At 36.9% G+C, this 20,349-nt stretch overlaps 1 protein-coding gene across 1 annotated transcript; it reads left to right on the forward strand.

Annotated features, from left to right (window-relative positions):
• Positions 1–14,564: 14,564 nt before the first annotated feature.
• Positions 14,565–19,204, forward strand: LOC126374094 (uncharacterized). Its single transcript, XM_050020569.1, has 2 exons — positions 14,565–14,742; positions 18,194–19,204. The coding sequence occupies exon 2, from the start codon at positions 18,503–18,505 to the stop codon at positions 19,202–19,204; it is 702 nt and encodes a 233-aa protein (XP_049876526.1). The 5' UTR covers positions 14,565–14,742; positions 18,194–18,502.
• Positions 19,205–20,349: the final 1,145 nt, after the last annotated feature.

The raw sequence follows: 20,349 nt of genomic DNA on the forward strand, positions 1-20,349 counted from the left end.
TTAAGAATGAATTTACACTGACCGATGGTGGGAGTTTTTGTGCAGGCCAACCTACGTCAGGCTATCAATGAAGTCCACTATACTGTTTGTGTTAAGTCATCGTATTTTAATGAACCGTCGATGACATGCTGTACGAGTAATAGACTCGAATGTTATTCTTTTTAGCGCCGAATTTTTTTTATTCCCCCTGTCGGGATGTGGCAGACTAAAATAAAAAGTATCCGAAGATTTTACAATTTATTTTTTTAGCTCGCATTCTTGGGTATCCTGTTTCGGTTTTATTAGCTTCCTCATTTTAATTTATTTGGACATTAGGATCCTTTGTAAGGAAATATACATGTTGGATAATTCAGAAGTACTGTAATATTTATGTAGGGCAACAGTTGTATATTTCAATGTCTTTGCTGGATACAAACTTACCCTTATCAACCGGATGGGTTGCTGGATACAAAATACTAAGCAAGAAAAACTGCCTACGTGACTGTCTTATTGTGTCGTATTTTTTATTATTTAGTGGACTTGGCGAACCAAGGACGGTATAATACGGAAAATATTACTGTTACACACACGTGAACAATGTAAGTATAGCTACCTAGACAATTTGTTTTATTGACTTATGAAATAGTTTATGGCACATTGTATAGAGAACATGACATACAAATGGTACAATAAATGGTATGAGTAAAACAAGTGAAGGTGGACTAAGACCGAGAAAAATAAAACTAAAAAAGACGCGGTCTTACTTTATTTTATATGCAAGCCGCTTACAGCCTGCGACTTCGATCATGTCCGTCTCTGGGTTTGCACTTTAAACTTCTTCTTCTATCGTGTGGGTTGATGAGGTTGGTAATTCACCTCACAACCCACACGATAGGTTGGTGTCAGGGTTACTACTGAGCCGCCAAAGGCCCCTGACATGACTCATATAACGACTAAGTACTTACATCAGTAAGTAGTAACCGGGACCAACGGCTTAACGTGCCTTCCGAAGCACGGATCGTCTTAGTTTCGGAAAATCAGGTGATCAGCCTGTAATGTCCTAACCAAAGTAGGGACCACAAAGTAATTTTTGTGATATGTCCCCACCGGGGACGAACCCAGGACCTACGGATCGTGAGCCCAACGCTCAACCACTGGACTACGGAGGTCGTTAAGCTAAGCTAAGCTTTAAGCTAAGTATCGAACTTTACCCAAATCTGTCTAGCGGCTTAGGTGTGAAAATGTATCAGACAGTTAGTTAATTTCTCATTACAATATTAATATATGGATACGGATATATAGAACGGTAACTCTCCGCCCCGCACCACTTCGTCTTCTCCCCTCTGGGTCTTATTAGTCTTAAATGGCCGTAAGCCGCGAAGGAGTAAGGAGGAAAGCGAGCGGACTATGTCTCCTCGCACTTGCGTGTTAAGTCATGAGCAATATAATGTACCCACTTTAGGACTCTGTCGCACTAACATATTTGACATTTAGTGAGACTTACAGTTCAATTTGTCAAAAAAGTTAATGTGACATGGTACCAAAGTGTATACATATTAATGCTCGTGACCATACACGGTAAGAAGAGATTTATGATTTTTGTATGGAGTGTCTGCGCCAATCAATCAACTTCTAGTTCAGCTTACATATAGGTAGTTTACACGTGTATATCAATTCCCGTTGGTTTCACAGCTCACAATTCCCAGCAGGTGCATTCTTCCTTCCACCGGAAGCCCACGATGCCCACTGGAGCGACACCTCGTTACCATCTGACCGCCTGACTCATTTCCTCACAATTACTTTTATTTTTTCTAAGATTTCGAAATCTCATTTAATTTCAAACTTGTTTTCTCACAGCTTTTCAACGTAAAATTACATTTTGTTGGTAATGGTAATTTGTTTGTTGTTTTATTTCGGGTTTTGGTGGTTCCGTGATTGTGTTTGGATGTTAAAGCTTTTAGGACGCAAAGATAATATAAACTATACTAGTTATGTAGACTAATCTCAGTCGTTTGTCTTTATAGTGGCGGGTTACGACTTCACCTGCGCACATTAAGTCCATTACTTTAGCCAATAGTACGTAAGTACATTCTCGAGATAAGTAACAAGCAGCACCAAAAGTTTTTTTGTAATTTTATGACGTCACTTATTATACATGTGCCCCAAATGGCATAAACTACTTGGCCGGACAATTGGGAAGCGCTGAGAGCTCTCACCCGGGTGATTTATTATCGCAAATTTACCACATACAAACGGATAATTTTCATTGCTAATTGCTCTCCTTTAACGCTGTAATCCTACGGGCACAATTAGGTATTTTATATTTCTATACAGGTTCTATGTCCGTTGAAGAGTTTTCTTAAGTATATTCATGTTCTGCATATTATTTATATTACTTATCGTAAACTTTTTTAGATTTGAATAATGACTCTATGCCTGTTAAAACTAAATAAATAATATTTATTTATTAAGTCACATATTTTTTCCAAATGATCTTATTTAATTAAACTCCATCAGAGCAACTTCTCATAATATAATTTTATTACATATAATAAAAGAGTTTTAACGTCTGTGACAAAATTATACGCTTCAATTCTCCTGACATATTTCCCGTAAAAAATATAAAGTTCTCGTTTTTATCGTACTCGGAGGCAGCGGCAGGAATTTCTAATTTCCGGCCACGAAATATAAGGATTCTAGGAATGACATTGGTTTAGTCAACTCTGTTTCATGGCTTATACGCTAAGGACTTTAGATCTTCTTGCGGGCTAAAAAGGCCACATTGAAGCAATATATCTAAAAAACAATATGCTTATTTTTGTGCTATTTGACATTTGTAAGATATTGCGCACTTACTTTTATACGCGTTTATTTTTGTATATAAGTGGCTTTTTCACCTCTCTGGTCCAAAATATGAAGCCGTTAATCAAAAATCAAATACACTTAATTCCACAGAACTTAATTACTCTGTTGTTGTCTGTTGTTAATCTGTTGACACTATCTACTAATTATGACAATTGATCTACTATAATAACACACTTGTTATGCTTGTAAATAACATACTTGTTGTGGGTTGGTCACTACTAACCCATAGCATTTAGACGTGAGAGAGTCGGTTTCCCCAAAATATCTGAAACAATAAGCATCATAGGAGTCTCAGATGTTATTATTGTCTCTGACCGTTCATACGTATATAAGTATATCAGTAGAAAGGGATTTCATTACAAAAGAACAGGTAGCTAATCGAAAAAGAAATCGCGGATCATACGATTACGAAACAGTTTTAATCAAAATATCGGCGGGGAGGAACACAAACTAATCTGTTATTACGTGCATACGGACACTATAGGAGGTAATATGTTTGTATACGCATAAAAAGTGCTCTATCGGCCGGTCGGTCCTTTGTTAAATAAATTAGTTTCGGTGTCTACCAAATTACGCCGCGTACCTATATATATGTATAGCACAGTCGATCTCGGCACGAAAATATGCTCTACTCTACCTATTATTTTACTTTGAATAAATTAAAATTTATGAGGATGTCTTAACAAACGGGAGTTGAGACAATAGAAGATCATATGTCATTTAAAAAAAAGGCTTTTGGGAACACTAGTAGCCGAATAGTATTTGTTTTCATTGATTTATTCATGGTCGCGGTGCGGATACAAGGCGCCGACGGCGACGGTGCTTTTGAAACGGCATCTAGTTCGAATTGGTAATGAGAGTAGGTACGTGAAACTCCTGCGCAACGTTCGAGTCACGTGGGCCGTACGTGCGCAAGCGGCTTCATACTGAACCTGCACCAAATGTGGTTCAAGACGAAAACAAATAGTGTTCTCAAAAAGGTCGCTTTCACCCGTATGTCTGAGTATCGAAAACTATGAATTTACCTAGACTTATAATAATGGCTATTGTTTATTTAAGTTTCTTCTCATATAACATTTATCAGTGCGTTTTGTGATAAGGCCATATGTGATAAATTGCCTGTTTCATAAGGCGTTCATTAGAAGCGTGCAAAATGCGCTCCGTTGCGCAGCGATAACTTTACCGATAACGGTTTTATTGCTTCAAATATTACCTATTTGCATATCCGAGTCGCTTTTTGTTTCAGAGTACGTCATGGTGACAATGGAAAAATCTAGAAGATTTATTGCGAACGCATATGTAGGTTATTGTTATGATTTATAGCCTATTTCTTAAATAAAACGGAATTTATTTGTAGGTATAGGTAAGTAGAGCAGTATTCGTGCCCGTTCAAAGTCATCTGTATCTCGAGTGGTGGAATCTACGGGTCTGAGTCTATCGAACTGCAAAGTAGTTTGATACATTAAGAGCAAATGTTACACTTTCGACAAGTATGCCTATATCTAACAAAATACATTAAAGTTTATATAAATTGATATTGTAATAAGTAAACCTTGCAACTTTGTTCTCCACGAACAGCTTAACCTTTAGATACCTAAACTATTTTCAAGCTATATATACGAAAATTTTATATCTGAAAGTATTGATTCAACTGAATGAAGTACTTGATAAGTTAATATAAATTATAAATCACAACTATTTACTACCAGATTTATTAGTCGCAGGCGGTATAAACAGCTCGCTGAACATCCATCACAATGCCGAAGATTGCAGCTGACTTGCATTGCCGCATGTTATTCACTTCTTTAATTAACTATCAAACCGGAGGCACACTCGATTATAAGACGCGGCTACTCGGCTTTTGTGCCTCTCCCTACCTGACATCACCTCGATATTCAAAAGAGGTTCTGTTCCCCGGCGATAAGGCCGCCTCACCGCTCCGGCGACCGGCTGTCTCGCCTTTGATAAACCTTCTTGTATGTGGATATTAGTCATTTGCTCCGAGGTTATTAATTCAGAGCCCGACTCAAAAATTAGCCCGCTAAGACGGGCTCGTAACCATTGTGCCGAGGAAACCAATTTAAAAACAAAGGGGTCGACAAAATGTCCTTCGTAAGTATATTTCGGTACCAGTTTGACGATAAAAACTGAAACACGACTCCCATTCAGACCTAATGCCATTAGAATCCCACAATAAGACTATAAAATAGGATTGAAGACTCAAAGCGAGGTAATCAAGTTCTCTAGTCATCTATAATAATGTATTCCAGATAATAACAAAAAGGAATCATATATCATAGGTGACAAATCAAAATAAACAAGACACGCATTCTCGCATAGACGGAGCAAGAAAGCTGAAATCAAAGATCGAGGTCCGAGCTAATGTATATTAAATATGAGTAGACGCCTTACTACATGGAATTCAGGTGAAAAACGGTGCAAAAACAAAATGGAATCGCCATTATAGCTTATAACTCAATCAGTGCGAGTAGGCGGCGCGACTCGATCGGAATTTTACACTTTTTCACCCATTATCTGCATTCTTGTGACAAATATGTCATCGCAGCCTACCTCCACCTAGCGGAGTGATGTTAGAAAAGGAAATAAAATAGTGATGAGATAAATTCCAGACATTTTTACGAAGCTTAGATTTAATGATTACGTTGAGGGACACAATAGTAAATGCTTTTGTGTTATTTGTTATAGGCTTCTTATTTCTAATCGTACGATGTCAGTCACTAACCGTTTTGGTAAATCGTTTGAAATTAAAACAGAAAATTTTCACTATTTTTCCTCTTTTAGAATTCATTTTTCTTGTCACGTCTAATTAGAAGATTTAATATTCCAGTCACACTTGTGTCTGCAGCTGAGGCTAAGTCCACAATACCACATAAATGTCATAAGTATTCTATTTCTAAGCAGTGTCGCGGCTGTTAGCTCAGAAATATCTAAACGTAAATATAACCTTTTATAGAAATTATTAAAACTTCTTTACGATTGCAGATACACGGTCTAGGATTTTTTTTATTAGTTGAACAAAAATGTTGATTCGTCATTGAAGGAGTGTGCAGAGAGAAATGATAATATTCTTTAAGGATTCATGCACTTTAAATTCTTTTTTACCTTATTAAATATAAATATATAACTAAAACAGCCTATATACCTACGTCCCACTGTAGGGCACAGGCCTCCCCTCAATCAATGGGAGGGGGTGCGGAGCATACTCCATCACGCTGCTCCACTGCGGGTTGGTGGTTATTAAATATACTTGAATTATATCACGTACTTATCGACAAAAATATACCACCGAAAATATAATATGTCTATAGTGTACAACTTAAGCTATAATCATTAGTGCACGTGATTAATCATATTGTGCTCCTGCGCTGCTTTCCTTGATTACTATTGTGTTCGTCTCAATGGAGAGATGAGTGTAGCTCCCGATTTAATTTCCAATCACAACAGTGCCTCCTTTTGCTTTTGCTGTTGATACACCCATTGTTATTAAGTTTAATAACTAGTTTTGTTCGAGGAATGATTTACTATTCCAATTCTAAGGCAAAGTTGTAATACTAGGTACGACTCAAACGAGAACATTTCCATATGAAGCTTGAGCTTCGGATGTACATTATTATGACAAGAATGTTTTCTGTATTATACTCGACTCTGTCCTTATTACCGCAAGACTAACTCTTGTTGTTCGCCCAAAGGCATCAGCGCGAAAATGAGTGGGAGCGGCAAAAAGCATTGAATAAAAACTGGCAGTCAACAACACGTATGTGCGCTGAGACAGTTTTGACGGCCCCGTGAAATGATGGACGGTCATTACTATGTCATTGACATCATTTGTTTTGCCCTCCTCCTTTTACTTGGTATGTCGAGGTGAAAAACCGCAGCCGGGCTCATTGTTGTGGTCTGCTACTGCTCACTTGATCCTTAGTATTGATATCGCTATACTCACAACAAATTTGCATCTGTGCATTTTAAAATGTCAGTAACCGATTACGATTATGCAGTAACGACTTCATTTTGTTTTATGAAAAATAATTAGAAGGTACTGGTACTAAGGATTGATCGAGTCACTATATCGATAATATCGTGTAACAGGTCCAGTTAATCGTACAAGTAGAATGTTGTGTCCAATTTCGGATCAGTTACCCGGCAATGCTGCATCATCGGTGATCCAAATATGTATCAGTCGAGATTAAACCAGGCGGCCGGATCGCATCAAAGGCGGTATCACACTGTTATTTTGACTGATTGATCTCCCACAACAAAAAAGGTTGCATCGCTACCGAGATCGACAGTAGCCGAGAAAAAACAAATTAGTTGGCTAAACCTTTTCATAACGCATTGTTATTATCACCACCTACCCCGTCTTATGTTCGGCAAGTCGAGCGGCCGGTAAAAAACGCAAGCCTGTTGCTACGTCTTGACATTAAGGTTTAGAATTAAGTTCGCCGGCGTGTGCAGCCATCGATCGGTAATCGCGCTTGTCGAAAGGCGAAAATCATGCTGCGTATGCGACCTTGGGCCGACAACAAAAAACGCTATTTATTTTTTGGGAGAAATGTTGGTCGGTGTCAGATGTAGCGGCTCGAGCTTTGATTGTCGAGATTCTCATATTTAGTTTTAATTGGTGGCTTTATCGAGTTTACATTTTACGGTCGGACTCGATGAGAGGTTAATAAGCGGCACTTTGAAAGGTATCTTCGTTTTTTAGAGATCCGCGTTAATAACTAGAATATAGCTGTGTATGGCCTGTTGTGATTTTATTAGGGTTACGCATGCCCGTATCTAGCATAGGCCCGGACATATGTCCCGCGGCAATTATTACTAATTTGCAGCCTCATATGCCACAGCTTATAAAAGTGTGAGTCAGCGAGATACAATAAAGAAAGATTTAGGGAACTTGAGCAGTTTGCGTTAGATACGTTATAATAATTATTTACGGAACCGTTCATGGAAAATAAATGTAATGCGCTGTGCCCAATTTTTTATTGTTTAGGCAATAGCCGATATTGATTTCGGGTCTTTGATTCCGACGTATTATTGCTTGTTTTATTGGTACCTGGGAACATTGTAATTAACCATATCGGACCTTTTTTCTCATCTTTCTGGATCCTTTCGTGTCTATGGACTATAATAATCTGAGACTCACCTTGAAAGGCGTATGCGCCGAAAATTGGTCTCATATTGTTCATCGACGACGTAGTTCCTGTTGTGTAATCCATTTTGGAGGTTTTTAATTACAACATTTAACTTTTTTCACTGCACTATGTTCTTTGATTACGGACGGAATATAATTTTCATTCTTCTATACTACTTACTAATTTTTATCTTTTTTTTCTAACTGTACGTTGGATTTTACAATTATCATTGGCACGTAAAACTTGCACATTTTTTTAACACTTATGGACGAAATCTTTGGTTTGAGCTCACAGCTAGCGCACTACTCTAGTAGGACTTTAGTGTCGACTATAGCGTTGCATGTGTGACATAAGCGAATCAATTACGAGTAGCTGGGGCATTATTTCGAACCCTACTCGTGGCTCGCTATACAATAACGTTTCGCTCCACCTCTCGTTCCCCTACCACTTTTTATTTACTAGTAATAATAGTAAATCACTGGGAACAGTCACGTATGTGTTACAGAAAGGCTGTCGTATAAAATGGGTGTAAATTTATGTACACAACGTACGATCGTTTGCATAAATAAATGCTGATGTGTAATCCTTATTTACTATGGGCTATAGGCTCCGTGCCCGGCAAAAAGAGTTTGTATAATGTTGCCACATAAATCAAAAATATCTATTGTCATATTTTATTTTTTATCTAAATCCTGTGCTTATTGAACTATGATTAAATTATTGTTATTTATTCTGTTACGTACCTAAGTTTGGGCGGAGAATAGCGGTTTGACAAATAACCAAACCGAATATTCGGCGGAACTTTCCAGCATCGCGCTATGTCCATCGTCTAGTTTTGCTGAAATCATCTGAGGAAGTGATCAAGATAAATTACCAGTTCACAGACTATTAATCGATCGGACTGTTACAACATTACAATCAAAAGGATCAGGTTACAAGGAGAAATTAAATGGTTTATCTTGTTTCATAAGAATATTGTTCAGGCCAGTTAATAACTTTAAACTGAGCATAACATTAGTTTTACCACAGTTCGAAGGTCCACATAAATTATTATGCAACGAATAGAATTGGATAAAAGTGCACTGTGTTTGACTCTTTGAGGATTTTCTGAAATGTCAACATTTTCAACTTTTAGATATACTTAGATCTTGTTTTACCAACATCATTTTGCTTTTTTTTATGTGACTTATTGTAGATTTGCCGCAGATGGCATTAACTACTTGGCCGGACAAATGGGGAGCGCTGAAGGCTCTCACCCGGTACAACGTTTAAAACAACAGGCCTGAGGGTGCCCAGTTGGGCGCGAACCTCGGCTCAGGGCGTCGTCTGAGAGGAAAAATATTTGAAAAGAATAATCGACCCTAGGGGGTCGATAGCGCTGATTGAGGGAAGTCGTTGACCACGCTGGCGGGGTCGGTATCGGGGTCCTAAAGTGTTTAGTGTCGCGAGTTGATTGGCTGCCTCTATGGCTAGAGTAATCGGGTCGTCGGGATCGTATATTACGTCCTTCGGACGCCGATACTTTTCAGTACCGTCCCTAAGCGGGATGGCACCAAAACCGAATATTCAACCGAGTAAGTATACGGCACATCTCTGCTTATAGTATACTACGTTTACGTTCTGTAAGTATTACATTATCAAAGGTAGTAGAAAAAAACTCCTCATTTCACTTCTCTGTCTCTCTCATTTCATCGCTGCGTCGACGTGCCAAATTAAATACCAGCGTTTCAATTAACAGATAAAGTGGTGACCACACGTTGCGCGCGCTGAAAAATTCGCGGAATTTTGTAGAGGCAAATGTTTCAGCAGAGTTTGTCCACATATCGCAGGTGATGTTGGAATTTAACAAAATTCCTAACAGAGCGTTATGGTTTTCACGCTGGCGCATGGCGCGTCGTTTTAGTGCGAATATAAATACTTACTTTTTGTTTTTATATGATACCACGTACCAAATAGTTTTTCAAGGATAGAATAACTAGGTACTAAAAAGTAAACTATATATTTTGTGCAGTGTGTTATATGTATTGCACTATAGAAAATGAAAAGTACAATTTCGACTTCGTTGCTAAATAGGAATTTCTTTCAGGTAAACTTTAGGTGGTAGAACTTGCTACAAATTGTTTTTCGAATTTATTTAAGTATCTAGTGATATCGCCTATCGACAGAACAGCGTCGACTGCAGCTGCTAGTGTGAAGCCAACAATACGGTGTGTCGATAAAAAGCCGTCATGCAAATTATCGAGTATTGTATCGGCGTATTGTGCCCGAACGCGAGTGTCCTACACGAATGCCTCGCGCGATTCGTCGCGGGTTTCAGTTTTGGGGAATCTTTGCGAAATTCACTAGGCCCAGCTGTTTCTGACGGACACAATACTTTTATATATAACATTAGTAATAATTCCCGTACACTCCCGGACATGGCAACTGTTTGAAAGTTAGCTAAAATATGTACATTAATATACAGTGTTTTCTCGGTTGCTTGATACTTTAAATTCAGCAATGACAGCTTTACATAAAATAAAGACCAATTTTAAATTTGCATAAGACAAGTAGGCAAAATGACAATGTTGTTGGGCTCTATACAATATACATTAGAGAAAAACGCCCGCTGTCTGTCCAGTAATTGTTTTGACAATCCATAATGGTCAATATTGACAAGTGTAGATACAGAATTTTACGTTATTTTTCCTGTAAACGCCATCAATGTTTGGCGCCGACTCGAAACGAATCATTCGAGTGTTTTGTCTGTTTGTTACAATCTTGGCACTCGCATCCTTCTATTGAAAGAATGCGAGTTTTTATCAAATTCTTCATTGGAATGTGTTTTAGCGCTGAGTCACGTTTCATTATTGTCAGTTTCATTCACAATTTGTAAGAAGTTGAATGGGTTTCGATTGGGGTTTTTGTTAAGGGATGCTTGGAATGCCCAGTGGCGAGGCGTACTTGACAAGTTGGCGTGTGTCAAAACAAAATCGAGTGGTGTCTGGGGATCACTCGAGTGGTTAGTATCGACTACTGGAAAGTCACCGACTGTGCTCAACAATAACCTTAACACTTACGATTGTTATCATAGGTGTTTGTGTTCCTCTCAGAATTTGATTGATACAAACATACATAAAGATCGCTGTTCAATAACATAATTCTATTCTCTATACAATTTTGAGGAATACTTGTCAAATCTCAATCTCTTGTTAGATAGAATTAAAGAGTTTCTCAAGAAAGTATTTAAAACATTTATAGTTAAATAAAATATGCATTGATAATTATCTTTTATAATATGTAACAACTTCATCAAATTTTAATGAAATAATGTAATAACACGATTGTATTAATCTTTGTTTTATTATAATAATTTAACTTGTTTATTGAATGTTTTAGGTATTCCATTAATTTTACATTTTAAATTGATATTATTAAAACTGACTTTCACTTTAATTTTTAATAACACTGTATGCATTGACTGTGTTTGTCCATTTATATTTGTGAATTCTTTGTTTATTTTGTTTTTATTTTAAATGACAATAATACTTTAAAAATAATAAAATTCATTAAACACGTTCACACGATCGTATTCATACTTGTAATAAGTATATCATTATAACCATGTATACAAATAAAATTCATTTCATTTAACTTTATCAATGAGATATTTAAACTGTAATAAAACGTTTCTAATGGGATGTTTCATTACAATATATTATGTATGCGGGTCATAATTGTCTATTTTTTCGTAGATTCATGCAAGTAATGCCAGTTCTATAGAGTGTATATTAGGCTTGTAATAAACAAATTGACAGTAACTTGCATATATTTCAATTTAACAATTTAAATAACTAACTAACAGGAAAATTGAAGGGAAGAGAGGAAGGGGTAGGCTTAGGAGAATATTTATGAAACAAATAGAAGAGAAGGTGCAGGTCGTGTCGTATCAGGAGGTGAAGGTTTTGGCGGGAAGAAGAGAGGAATGGCGATTACTCCACCGACAAGAGCGCAGCTCTTAAATAAAGAGAGAGAGAGAACTAACAGGAAAGTGTAGGTATTCAATTGATTGAGACAAAAGTGTTTGATTGCATCGTAAGCTGTGACAAGTGCCAATCTTTTGTGTCTCTGTAAATAATGAATTGGTTATGCTGATTTTACAAAAATAGGTATAATACGACATACCCGCAGTGGAGCAGCGTGGTGGAGTATGCTCTTTAAATGATACCAGTTTATAAAAAGAAGACAAATCATAAAATATGCAATGAAGATTATATTTACTTGTTTATTGATTTTTTGATAAGGTATTATTGTTTTTTTTTTTTAATATGTGGTTTATTTTTTTTATTGGTTACTTTTAATTATTAATTGAAATTAATGATTGATATTATTGATATTATATTTTATTCTGCATGACATTTAGGAATTATTATTATTGAGTTTAAATTTTAATTATATTATTTAATTATTGTCAAATTCAATTTTAAATTCGTATGCCAATTCTTGGCTGGATGTGCTGAGACCGATGACAACACTGTAATATCTTGTAACACGCAACATTCACGAATAAACATTTCTGTATTTGTATTTGTATTCCATACCCCCTCCGGTTGACTGAGGGGAGGCCTGTGCCCAGCAGTTTGACGTATATAGGCTATTTATGTTATATGTTTATGTTGATATGTCATACATAAATAAAATTGTCCCATATATACATGCCCGGTTCTAGGCACAAGATACTTACTTACATCTTAATAGTAGAATGTAATTTGAAGAGTTATTTAATCAAGGGTTGTCACACTTTCTGTTGTCTTTTTGAAACATCTGACGCCCGTTTTACCATTATGTAACTCATGATTCCACTTTTAATTAATTTATTAAGTCAAGCAAATTAATTTTGACTTATAAACTAAGTCCGATCGAACTAATTAGTTACTAATGGCCCCGATTCCTGCAGACATCTCTTAATTTTACTTTAAGTTATACCTGTCATTTTCTTATCCGCCGAAAAGGAAAGGGACGGATGATTGACAGCTCTTAATTTTAGGAAGAATGAGTAAATAAATGAATAACCCGGGCGAATTTTTAGACGGTTGTTTTAGATTTGTGCTTAAAATTGACGTGTGTTCCATAAATTTTATGCTTGTCGATTACCCGTCCCTTTCCTTTTCGGCGGATAAGAAAATGACAGATATAACTTAAATTATACTTCGCTGGTTCTTCCGAAAGATTATTTACTTGTAGTAGTGCCCTTGTATCGCTGTCGTCACAAATTTTAAAGCCTCTAATTATGAAAAAAAAAGAGACATAAAATGGCAACACTATTACCCGCCATTTCCACACCGTACTCGAGCCCAAACGTCATTCTTTGTTCTTGTGCGCTGTTGTTCACACACACCAGAAATGGAAAAAATTCGTGAAAAAATTCGTTACCTGAAGAACAAATTAACCAAACGAAAACGTGTACGTGCAACATTAGAATCATGTACATCGGATTCATCATCATCGGATTCACCTTCACCGCGAAAACGAGTACGTCGCGTGATTTCCAGTGAATCCTCGAATGATGAACAAGTCGACGAAACAGATAACGGTTAGTAAAGTAAATACTCGTATATGTACAACATGACCCATCATGTTATTCAAAATTAGAATTTTTGTTATCGGTATCTACACTTCTGAAAAATATCAATGTACCCACATTTTAGTGACAAGCGATGGTTGCAAGTATTGTCTGTATGGCATACGCAACTTCATAACAAAGCGTTACAATTGTCGACTGAATGTCACACGTAATGTCTTATACTAAGCTGCACTACGATTATTATTATTTTTTTAAAATTAACGTTGCAAGTATTGACTGGATGTCATACGCAATGATTAATACGATATATTATGTCGATATATTGCCACAATATGTAATATGTTATGATATTTTTTCAGTTGCTGAAATTCATTCGGAAAACAAGGACGATGACGATATATTCTCGGTTTTCGGCGAAGATCCAACTCTGAGCAAAGATTTTGGAGAAGAAATACATTCTCACTTAGCAGTTCGTTGGAATAATATTTTACAGAAAGGAATTAAAAAAGAAAATCGTTCTGACTTAATAAAACAATATTTGCCACCTTCCAACTGTACTTTCTTGCTTCCTCCAAAACTGAACGATGAAATAAAGGCTGCTGTTCAAGAAACCGCCGTGAAAAGAGATTCTAAACTAGAACAAAAACAGGCTCAACTTGGAGCTGGCATTACTTGCATTGGTAAAGCTATTGACGTAGCTCTTAAAATACCCGACAAACAATTGCGGGAAAAAATAATTAAATATATGGGTGATGGCGGACAAATATTAACGGATCTTCACTATTTAGAGTCGTTGACCAGAAGATCACTTTTAGGACAAGGGTTAAATAAAAATACTAAAGATGCCATAAAAGACATACCTCGAGATAATTTTTTATTCGGCGAAGTGTTACCCGACAAACTAAAAGCTGTTAAGGCGTGTTCAAAGTCAGCTACTGACATTAAAGTTAAGCCACAAAAAGCTTCGTCTTCACATCAGAGACCGAACAGTAAGGCGTCTAATAATTCATATACCGCCCCAGCGACTTTAAACTGGAGGGGCTCGTCTCACCGGCCACTGAACACCATGACGGCAGGCGCGTATCGCGAGCGCCGTCCTGCAGCGCCAACGTCCTCAGCAGCCCCGCGTCGGGCGCAGACGAGCCAGCGCCCTCAACAAGCCAAGCGGTCTTAGAGGACGACCAGGTAATCCAGCACGCTGGGAGGATCAAGTATTTTTATTCTCGATGGTGTCAAATAACGAACGACAACACAATTCTTTCTTGGGTTAAAGGTTATCAAATACCTTTCAGTCGTCCAGTATATCAAGGTGTACCATTGGTTACTTATCCCCATAATATCGAAGAAGATAAACAGTTTACAAAAGAAATAGATAGGCTCGTTTCTATCAGAGCCATAAATGAATGCTTACCGTGTACGGGACAATTCATATCAAAAATATTTTTGATCAGCAAACCTAATGGTGATAAACGTTTAATTCTTAATCTAAAATCATTAAATACGTTTATTGATACGTCTCATTTCAAATTGGAAGATCTCCGAACTGCCGTAAAGTTGATAACCAGAGATTGTAACATGTGTACAATTGATTTAAAGGATGCATATTTTCTTATTAATATCACTAAAAACCATAGAAAATATTTAAGGTTTCAATACAAATCAAAATTATATGAATTTTCAGTGTTGCCTTTTGGTCTCAATGTTGCTCCGTTTGTTTTTACTAAATTAATGAAACCGGTTATGCAATACTTGCGTCGGTTGGGATATTTATCTGTTTATTACTTGGACGACTTACTACTAATAGGAAAAACATATGAACAATGTAAAGAGAATTTAAATACCACAAATAATGTTTTGACATACACTTCTCATCAAAAAAATCGAAACACTTCCGTTTTCATTGTTTCTGTCCGAATTTAACACAAAAAATAATTCATACGATGAAAAAAAATACATAAATGTATAGCTGGCAGTTTGGCCATTACAGTAATAAGCGAAAATTCTAAATTCAAAATTAGAATTTCATTTGTTTATCTTATAAACGAAATGAATCACTGTTTTGAGACAAATGTGTGTTTAGGGTTGGAGTACATTTAGCGTTTAAAAACTAAAAATTGGCGCCTATCCTTAAACTTTTTGTTTTTTATTTCAATACTGTGACTTTGGGACGTCTGAAAAAAGGTTTTTGTTCTAAAACGTATGGATACTTCGCCCACAGAAGCCGCCCAAGTTGTGGCATTGCTGGATTCTGGCCTTAGTCAGCGTGTTGTGGCTGCAAGACTGCATCTAAGCCTGTCATCTGTTCATAGAGTCTATAAACGTTATCGGGAGACTGGTTTGTTCACGCGCCGTTCAGGATCTGGCAGGAATCGGGTCACTTCTGAGCGTGATGATCGATTTATTGTAACAACTTCTTTAAGAAATCGACGCCTTAACGCTTTTCAACTGCAGCAGCGGCTTCGTGTTGTACGAAGGGTGGCTGTAAGTGACTCTACAATTAGAAGAAGGTTGAAGGATCGTGGACTGGTACCGCATAAGCCAGCAAATGGGCCGAAATTAACTGCAGACCATCGAAGAGCGCGCCTTAACTTTGCACGTGAGCACCTAAATTGGTCATACCTACAGTGGAGCAAAGTTCTCTTTTCTGATGAGTGTAAAATTATGCTGTATGGTAACGACGGAAGGAACAAGGTCTACAGAAGAGACGGAGAACGCTATGCACAATGCTGCATTGAAGAAAAGGTCAGCTATGGTGGCGGTTCGTGGACGGTTTGGGGAGGAATCAGCGCCGACGGTAAGACAGAGCTTGCTTTCGTGTCTGGGCCACGTCTGCCTGCACTAAACTGTCATCGGTACGTCGAAGAGTGTCTCGAGCCACATGTGATGCCCTATGCACATTTTATTGGCAACGGCTTCATATTCATGCACGACAATGCTAGGGCTCACACCGCGGGCGTCGTACGAGATTATCTTAACGAAGTCGATATCTCTATTATGGAATGGCCAGCAAGAAGCCCGGACATGAATCCCATTGAACATCTGTGGGATGAATTAAAGAGACGAATTCGAGCAAGAGATCCTGCCCCAGAAACACTTAGCCAGCTGCAAGATGCAATCCAAGAGGAATGGGACAATATACCACAGCATGTGATCGTGACTCTCATCCGATCGATGAAGAACCGTATGGAAGCAGTAATTAGAGCTCGGGGAGGGAATACAAGTTATTAAATAAACGTTTTTTAGCTTTTTTTTTCATTTACGTGTGTTGTTTTATCCATTTCCTTTATACTCCATACGGAATAAAAATGACTCATTTAACAAAATACGAAACCTATGAAAAATTCATTTAAATTTAGAACATTAACATTAAGATTTGATAAGCTCATATTACTCACTATTAAACGACATTTAACATTTATTCCTAAATGTACACATTTTTCTGATAATCCTGACAAAACGTAAACTTGCAAGGTGTTTCGATTTTTTTGATGAGAAGTGTATTTAGGATTTGTAATAAATTATAAGAAAAGTGTTTTATACCCAAGCAAATGTTGCAAATTTCTTGGTTTCATATTAAATTCGAAAAAATTAACCCTTTCTTTGACGACTGAGAAGCGGTTACGAATAAAATCCGAGTTATTATGGCTTTTAGAAGTCGAATCTTGCTCTATAAGATCCTTTGCTCGAGTCTTGGGTTTACTTAGTTCAGCATGCCCTGCAGTTGCTTATGGATGGTCACATACTAAAATGTTTGAACGAGTGAAGTATTTAAATTTAAAAGACGATGACGATTACGACAAACATCTTAAAATCCCTCATAATCTTCAAGAAGATATTCAGTGGTGGTTATCAAAAATTGATACAACAATTGATTTAACATCATTAGACAAAATAATTTTGTATTAGAAATTTATTCGGACGCATCGCGCACGGGTTGGGGGGCTAGCTGTGGAGATAAACGGGCAAGTGGTCTTTGGTCTATAAGTGAATCTAAAAAGCATATAAATGAATTAGAATTGATTGCTGCTTTTTTTGGCATACAAATTTTTACAAGAAACATTTACGATTCAGAAATTATTATTCGAGTAGACAATACAACGGCTGTTTCTTACATTAACAGGATGGGTGGCGTCCAGTACGTTCACCTTAATACGATTGCCAAAAATATTTGGGACCTTTGCGAGGAGCAAAACAATTTTGTGTTTGCGTCCTATATATCGTCAATAGATAATGCGATTGCAGATTCTGAATCTCGTAAACAGTATTTAGATACAGAATGGCAACTGGACACTTGCGCATACATAAAAATTATAAATACGTTTTCTACTCCTGATATTGATTTATTTGCAAGTCGATTAAACCACAAATGCGACACATACGCATCCTGGCACGGTGATCCAGGCTCTTTCATCGTGGACGCTTTTACACTGAATTGGAAAGATTATTATTTTTATGCGTTTCCACCGTTTTGTTTATTAGTAAAAGTTTTATCAAAAATAATTTCAGACAAAGCAACTGGGATCGTAGTTGCTCCTCGGTGGCCTAATCAGCCTTGGTTTCCGCTTTTTAATAAAATCTGTATTTCAGATTTAGTTACGTTGGATCCTTATCCTAATTTATTGTCATCTCCTTTCAGAGAACGGCACCCACAATACAAAACGCTGTCTTTGATGGCAGGAGTTTTGTGCGGGCAGCGTTACTGAGAAGAGGAGCACCTACCGAGGCCTTAGAAATATTGTTAGATTCTCTATCAGCAAATACTTATAAACAGTACCAATCAGCCTTAAAAGAGTGGAATCTATTTTGTATAAAAAACAGTTATGATTGTTACAATACATCAATTAAGATAATTTTAAGATTTCTTGCAATTATTTGTAATAGAGGTGCAAAATATGGAACCTTAAATTGCTATAGGTCAGCTTTGGTTTTGATTTTAGGGAAACAGATGGACGATGAATTAATATCTCGTTTTCTAAAAGGGGTATATAGACGTACACCTGCTCTGCCTAGATATGATTATACCTGGAACCCATCTATTGTTCTGGACAAACTAAGTAGTTTATATCCAAATGAAGAAATAACTTTTGAATTAATTTCGAAAAAGTTGATTACATTGCTAGCATTAGTAACTGCTCACCGCGTTCAGACACTGTCTCTTATTAAATTACCCAATATCGAAATAAATAATACAAGAATCTTAATTAAGATACCAGACATGATCAAAACCTCAGGAGTAAATCGATCTCAACCTCTATTAATACTTCCATTTTTTGATGAAAAGCCTGAAATTTGTCCAGCAAAAACACTTGTATCATATTTAAATAGAACTGAATCATTGAGGCCGATTAATGTAAATCATTTATTTATTAGTTTTAAAAGACCGTATTCTAGAGTGTCTTCTCAGACTTTGAGCAAATGGATAAAGTGTACGCTGGAATTCAGCGGAGTGGACACTACAATATTCAGTGGCCATAGTACGCGGCACGCCGCCACGTCGGCAGCGAGCCGTCGTGGAGTCAGCTTGCAACTGATCCGTAAGACCGCAGGCTGGTCTGCCACTTCTCGCGTTTTTGCTGATTTTTATAACAGGCCTGTTGTTGAGGACTCTCTAGAAGACGGTTTTGCTAGAGCTATTATTGAGAGCTAAACATTGTAATCTCATGTTGATTATGGTTTATTTTCTACTTTTGTTAAAAAAATATTAAATAATAATAATAAAAAAGAGAAAAATATAAAGTTACAATTTATTTTCATGCTCTTAACATCTACAAGTAAATAATCTTTCGGAAGAACCAGCGAAGTATAATTAACTATTAAAAGAAACTTACCTGTAAGGGAAGTTCAATAGTAATTATACGAGCTGGTTCTTCCGAAAGATTATGGGATAAACCCACCCTTCCCATTAGTTACTAGAAAACTACAATAATAAGTTTCCTTATCACCCCTATCCTGTTGAAAGTGAAAATAAAATTGATATTCCTGCTTTAAACTTAAATGACGTTTGGGCTCGAGTACGGTGTGGAAATGGCGGGTAATAGTGTTGCCATTTTATGTCTCTTTTTTTTCATAATTAGAGGCTTTAAAATTTGTGACGACAGCGATACAAGGGCACTACTACAAGTAAATAATCTTTCGGAAGAACCAGCTCGTATAATTACTATTGAACTTCCCTTACAGGTAAGTTTCTTTTAATAGTTAAATAAAATTAGATGGTGTTTACAGGAATTAGCACCAATACCTTAACTAAACAAAACATGAATCAAAGGCGACAGGCTATTTGTCAAATGAGTGTCGGTATTTTTAACCAGTAGAACCGCAACTCATCGATAGAGGGCGCTGTTCAATAATTCTCTCTTACCAACTTATGCAGTGAAATCGGTATCATTACCACTAAGAGCTGTGTCAACCATACTTACTGGTACTTACAGACGGTCTATTGTTCTCGTCAGCTTGTTAAAGGCATTCAAACGACCACTTTCTCTGGCTTGCATGCAAATCAGCTGACTTGACAAACTTAAGCTCCTTATGTGCATACTTGCATAGTTCAAATGGGTCTGTGAAGTGGGTAACTTATAGTCTTTATTCGGTATATGCTCTTTCTGGTGCGTTTGATAGGACTTGGTGGTTCGTTAGTGCTCTTTGACAGAAGCCTAGAGCTCCTTCAAAAGTTTATGTATTATCTTTAATAAATATATTCAGTATGTTTGCAAATGAAGTAATCTTAAATTTAATAATAATACGGCATAGATACACAGTTGGCTTGACTGTCTTCTTCTTCTATTGTGTGGGTTG

The sequence above is a fragment of the Pectinophora gossypiella genome, chromosome 16 (genome assembly GCF_024362695.1).
Source record: "Pectinophora gossypiella chromosome 16, ilPecGoss1.1, whole genome shotgun sequence".
Lineage (NCBI taxonomy): Eukaryota > Metazoa > Arthropoda > Insecta > Lepidoptera > Gelechiidae > Pectinophora > Pectinophora gossypiella.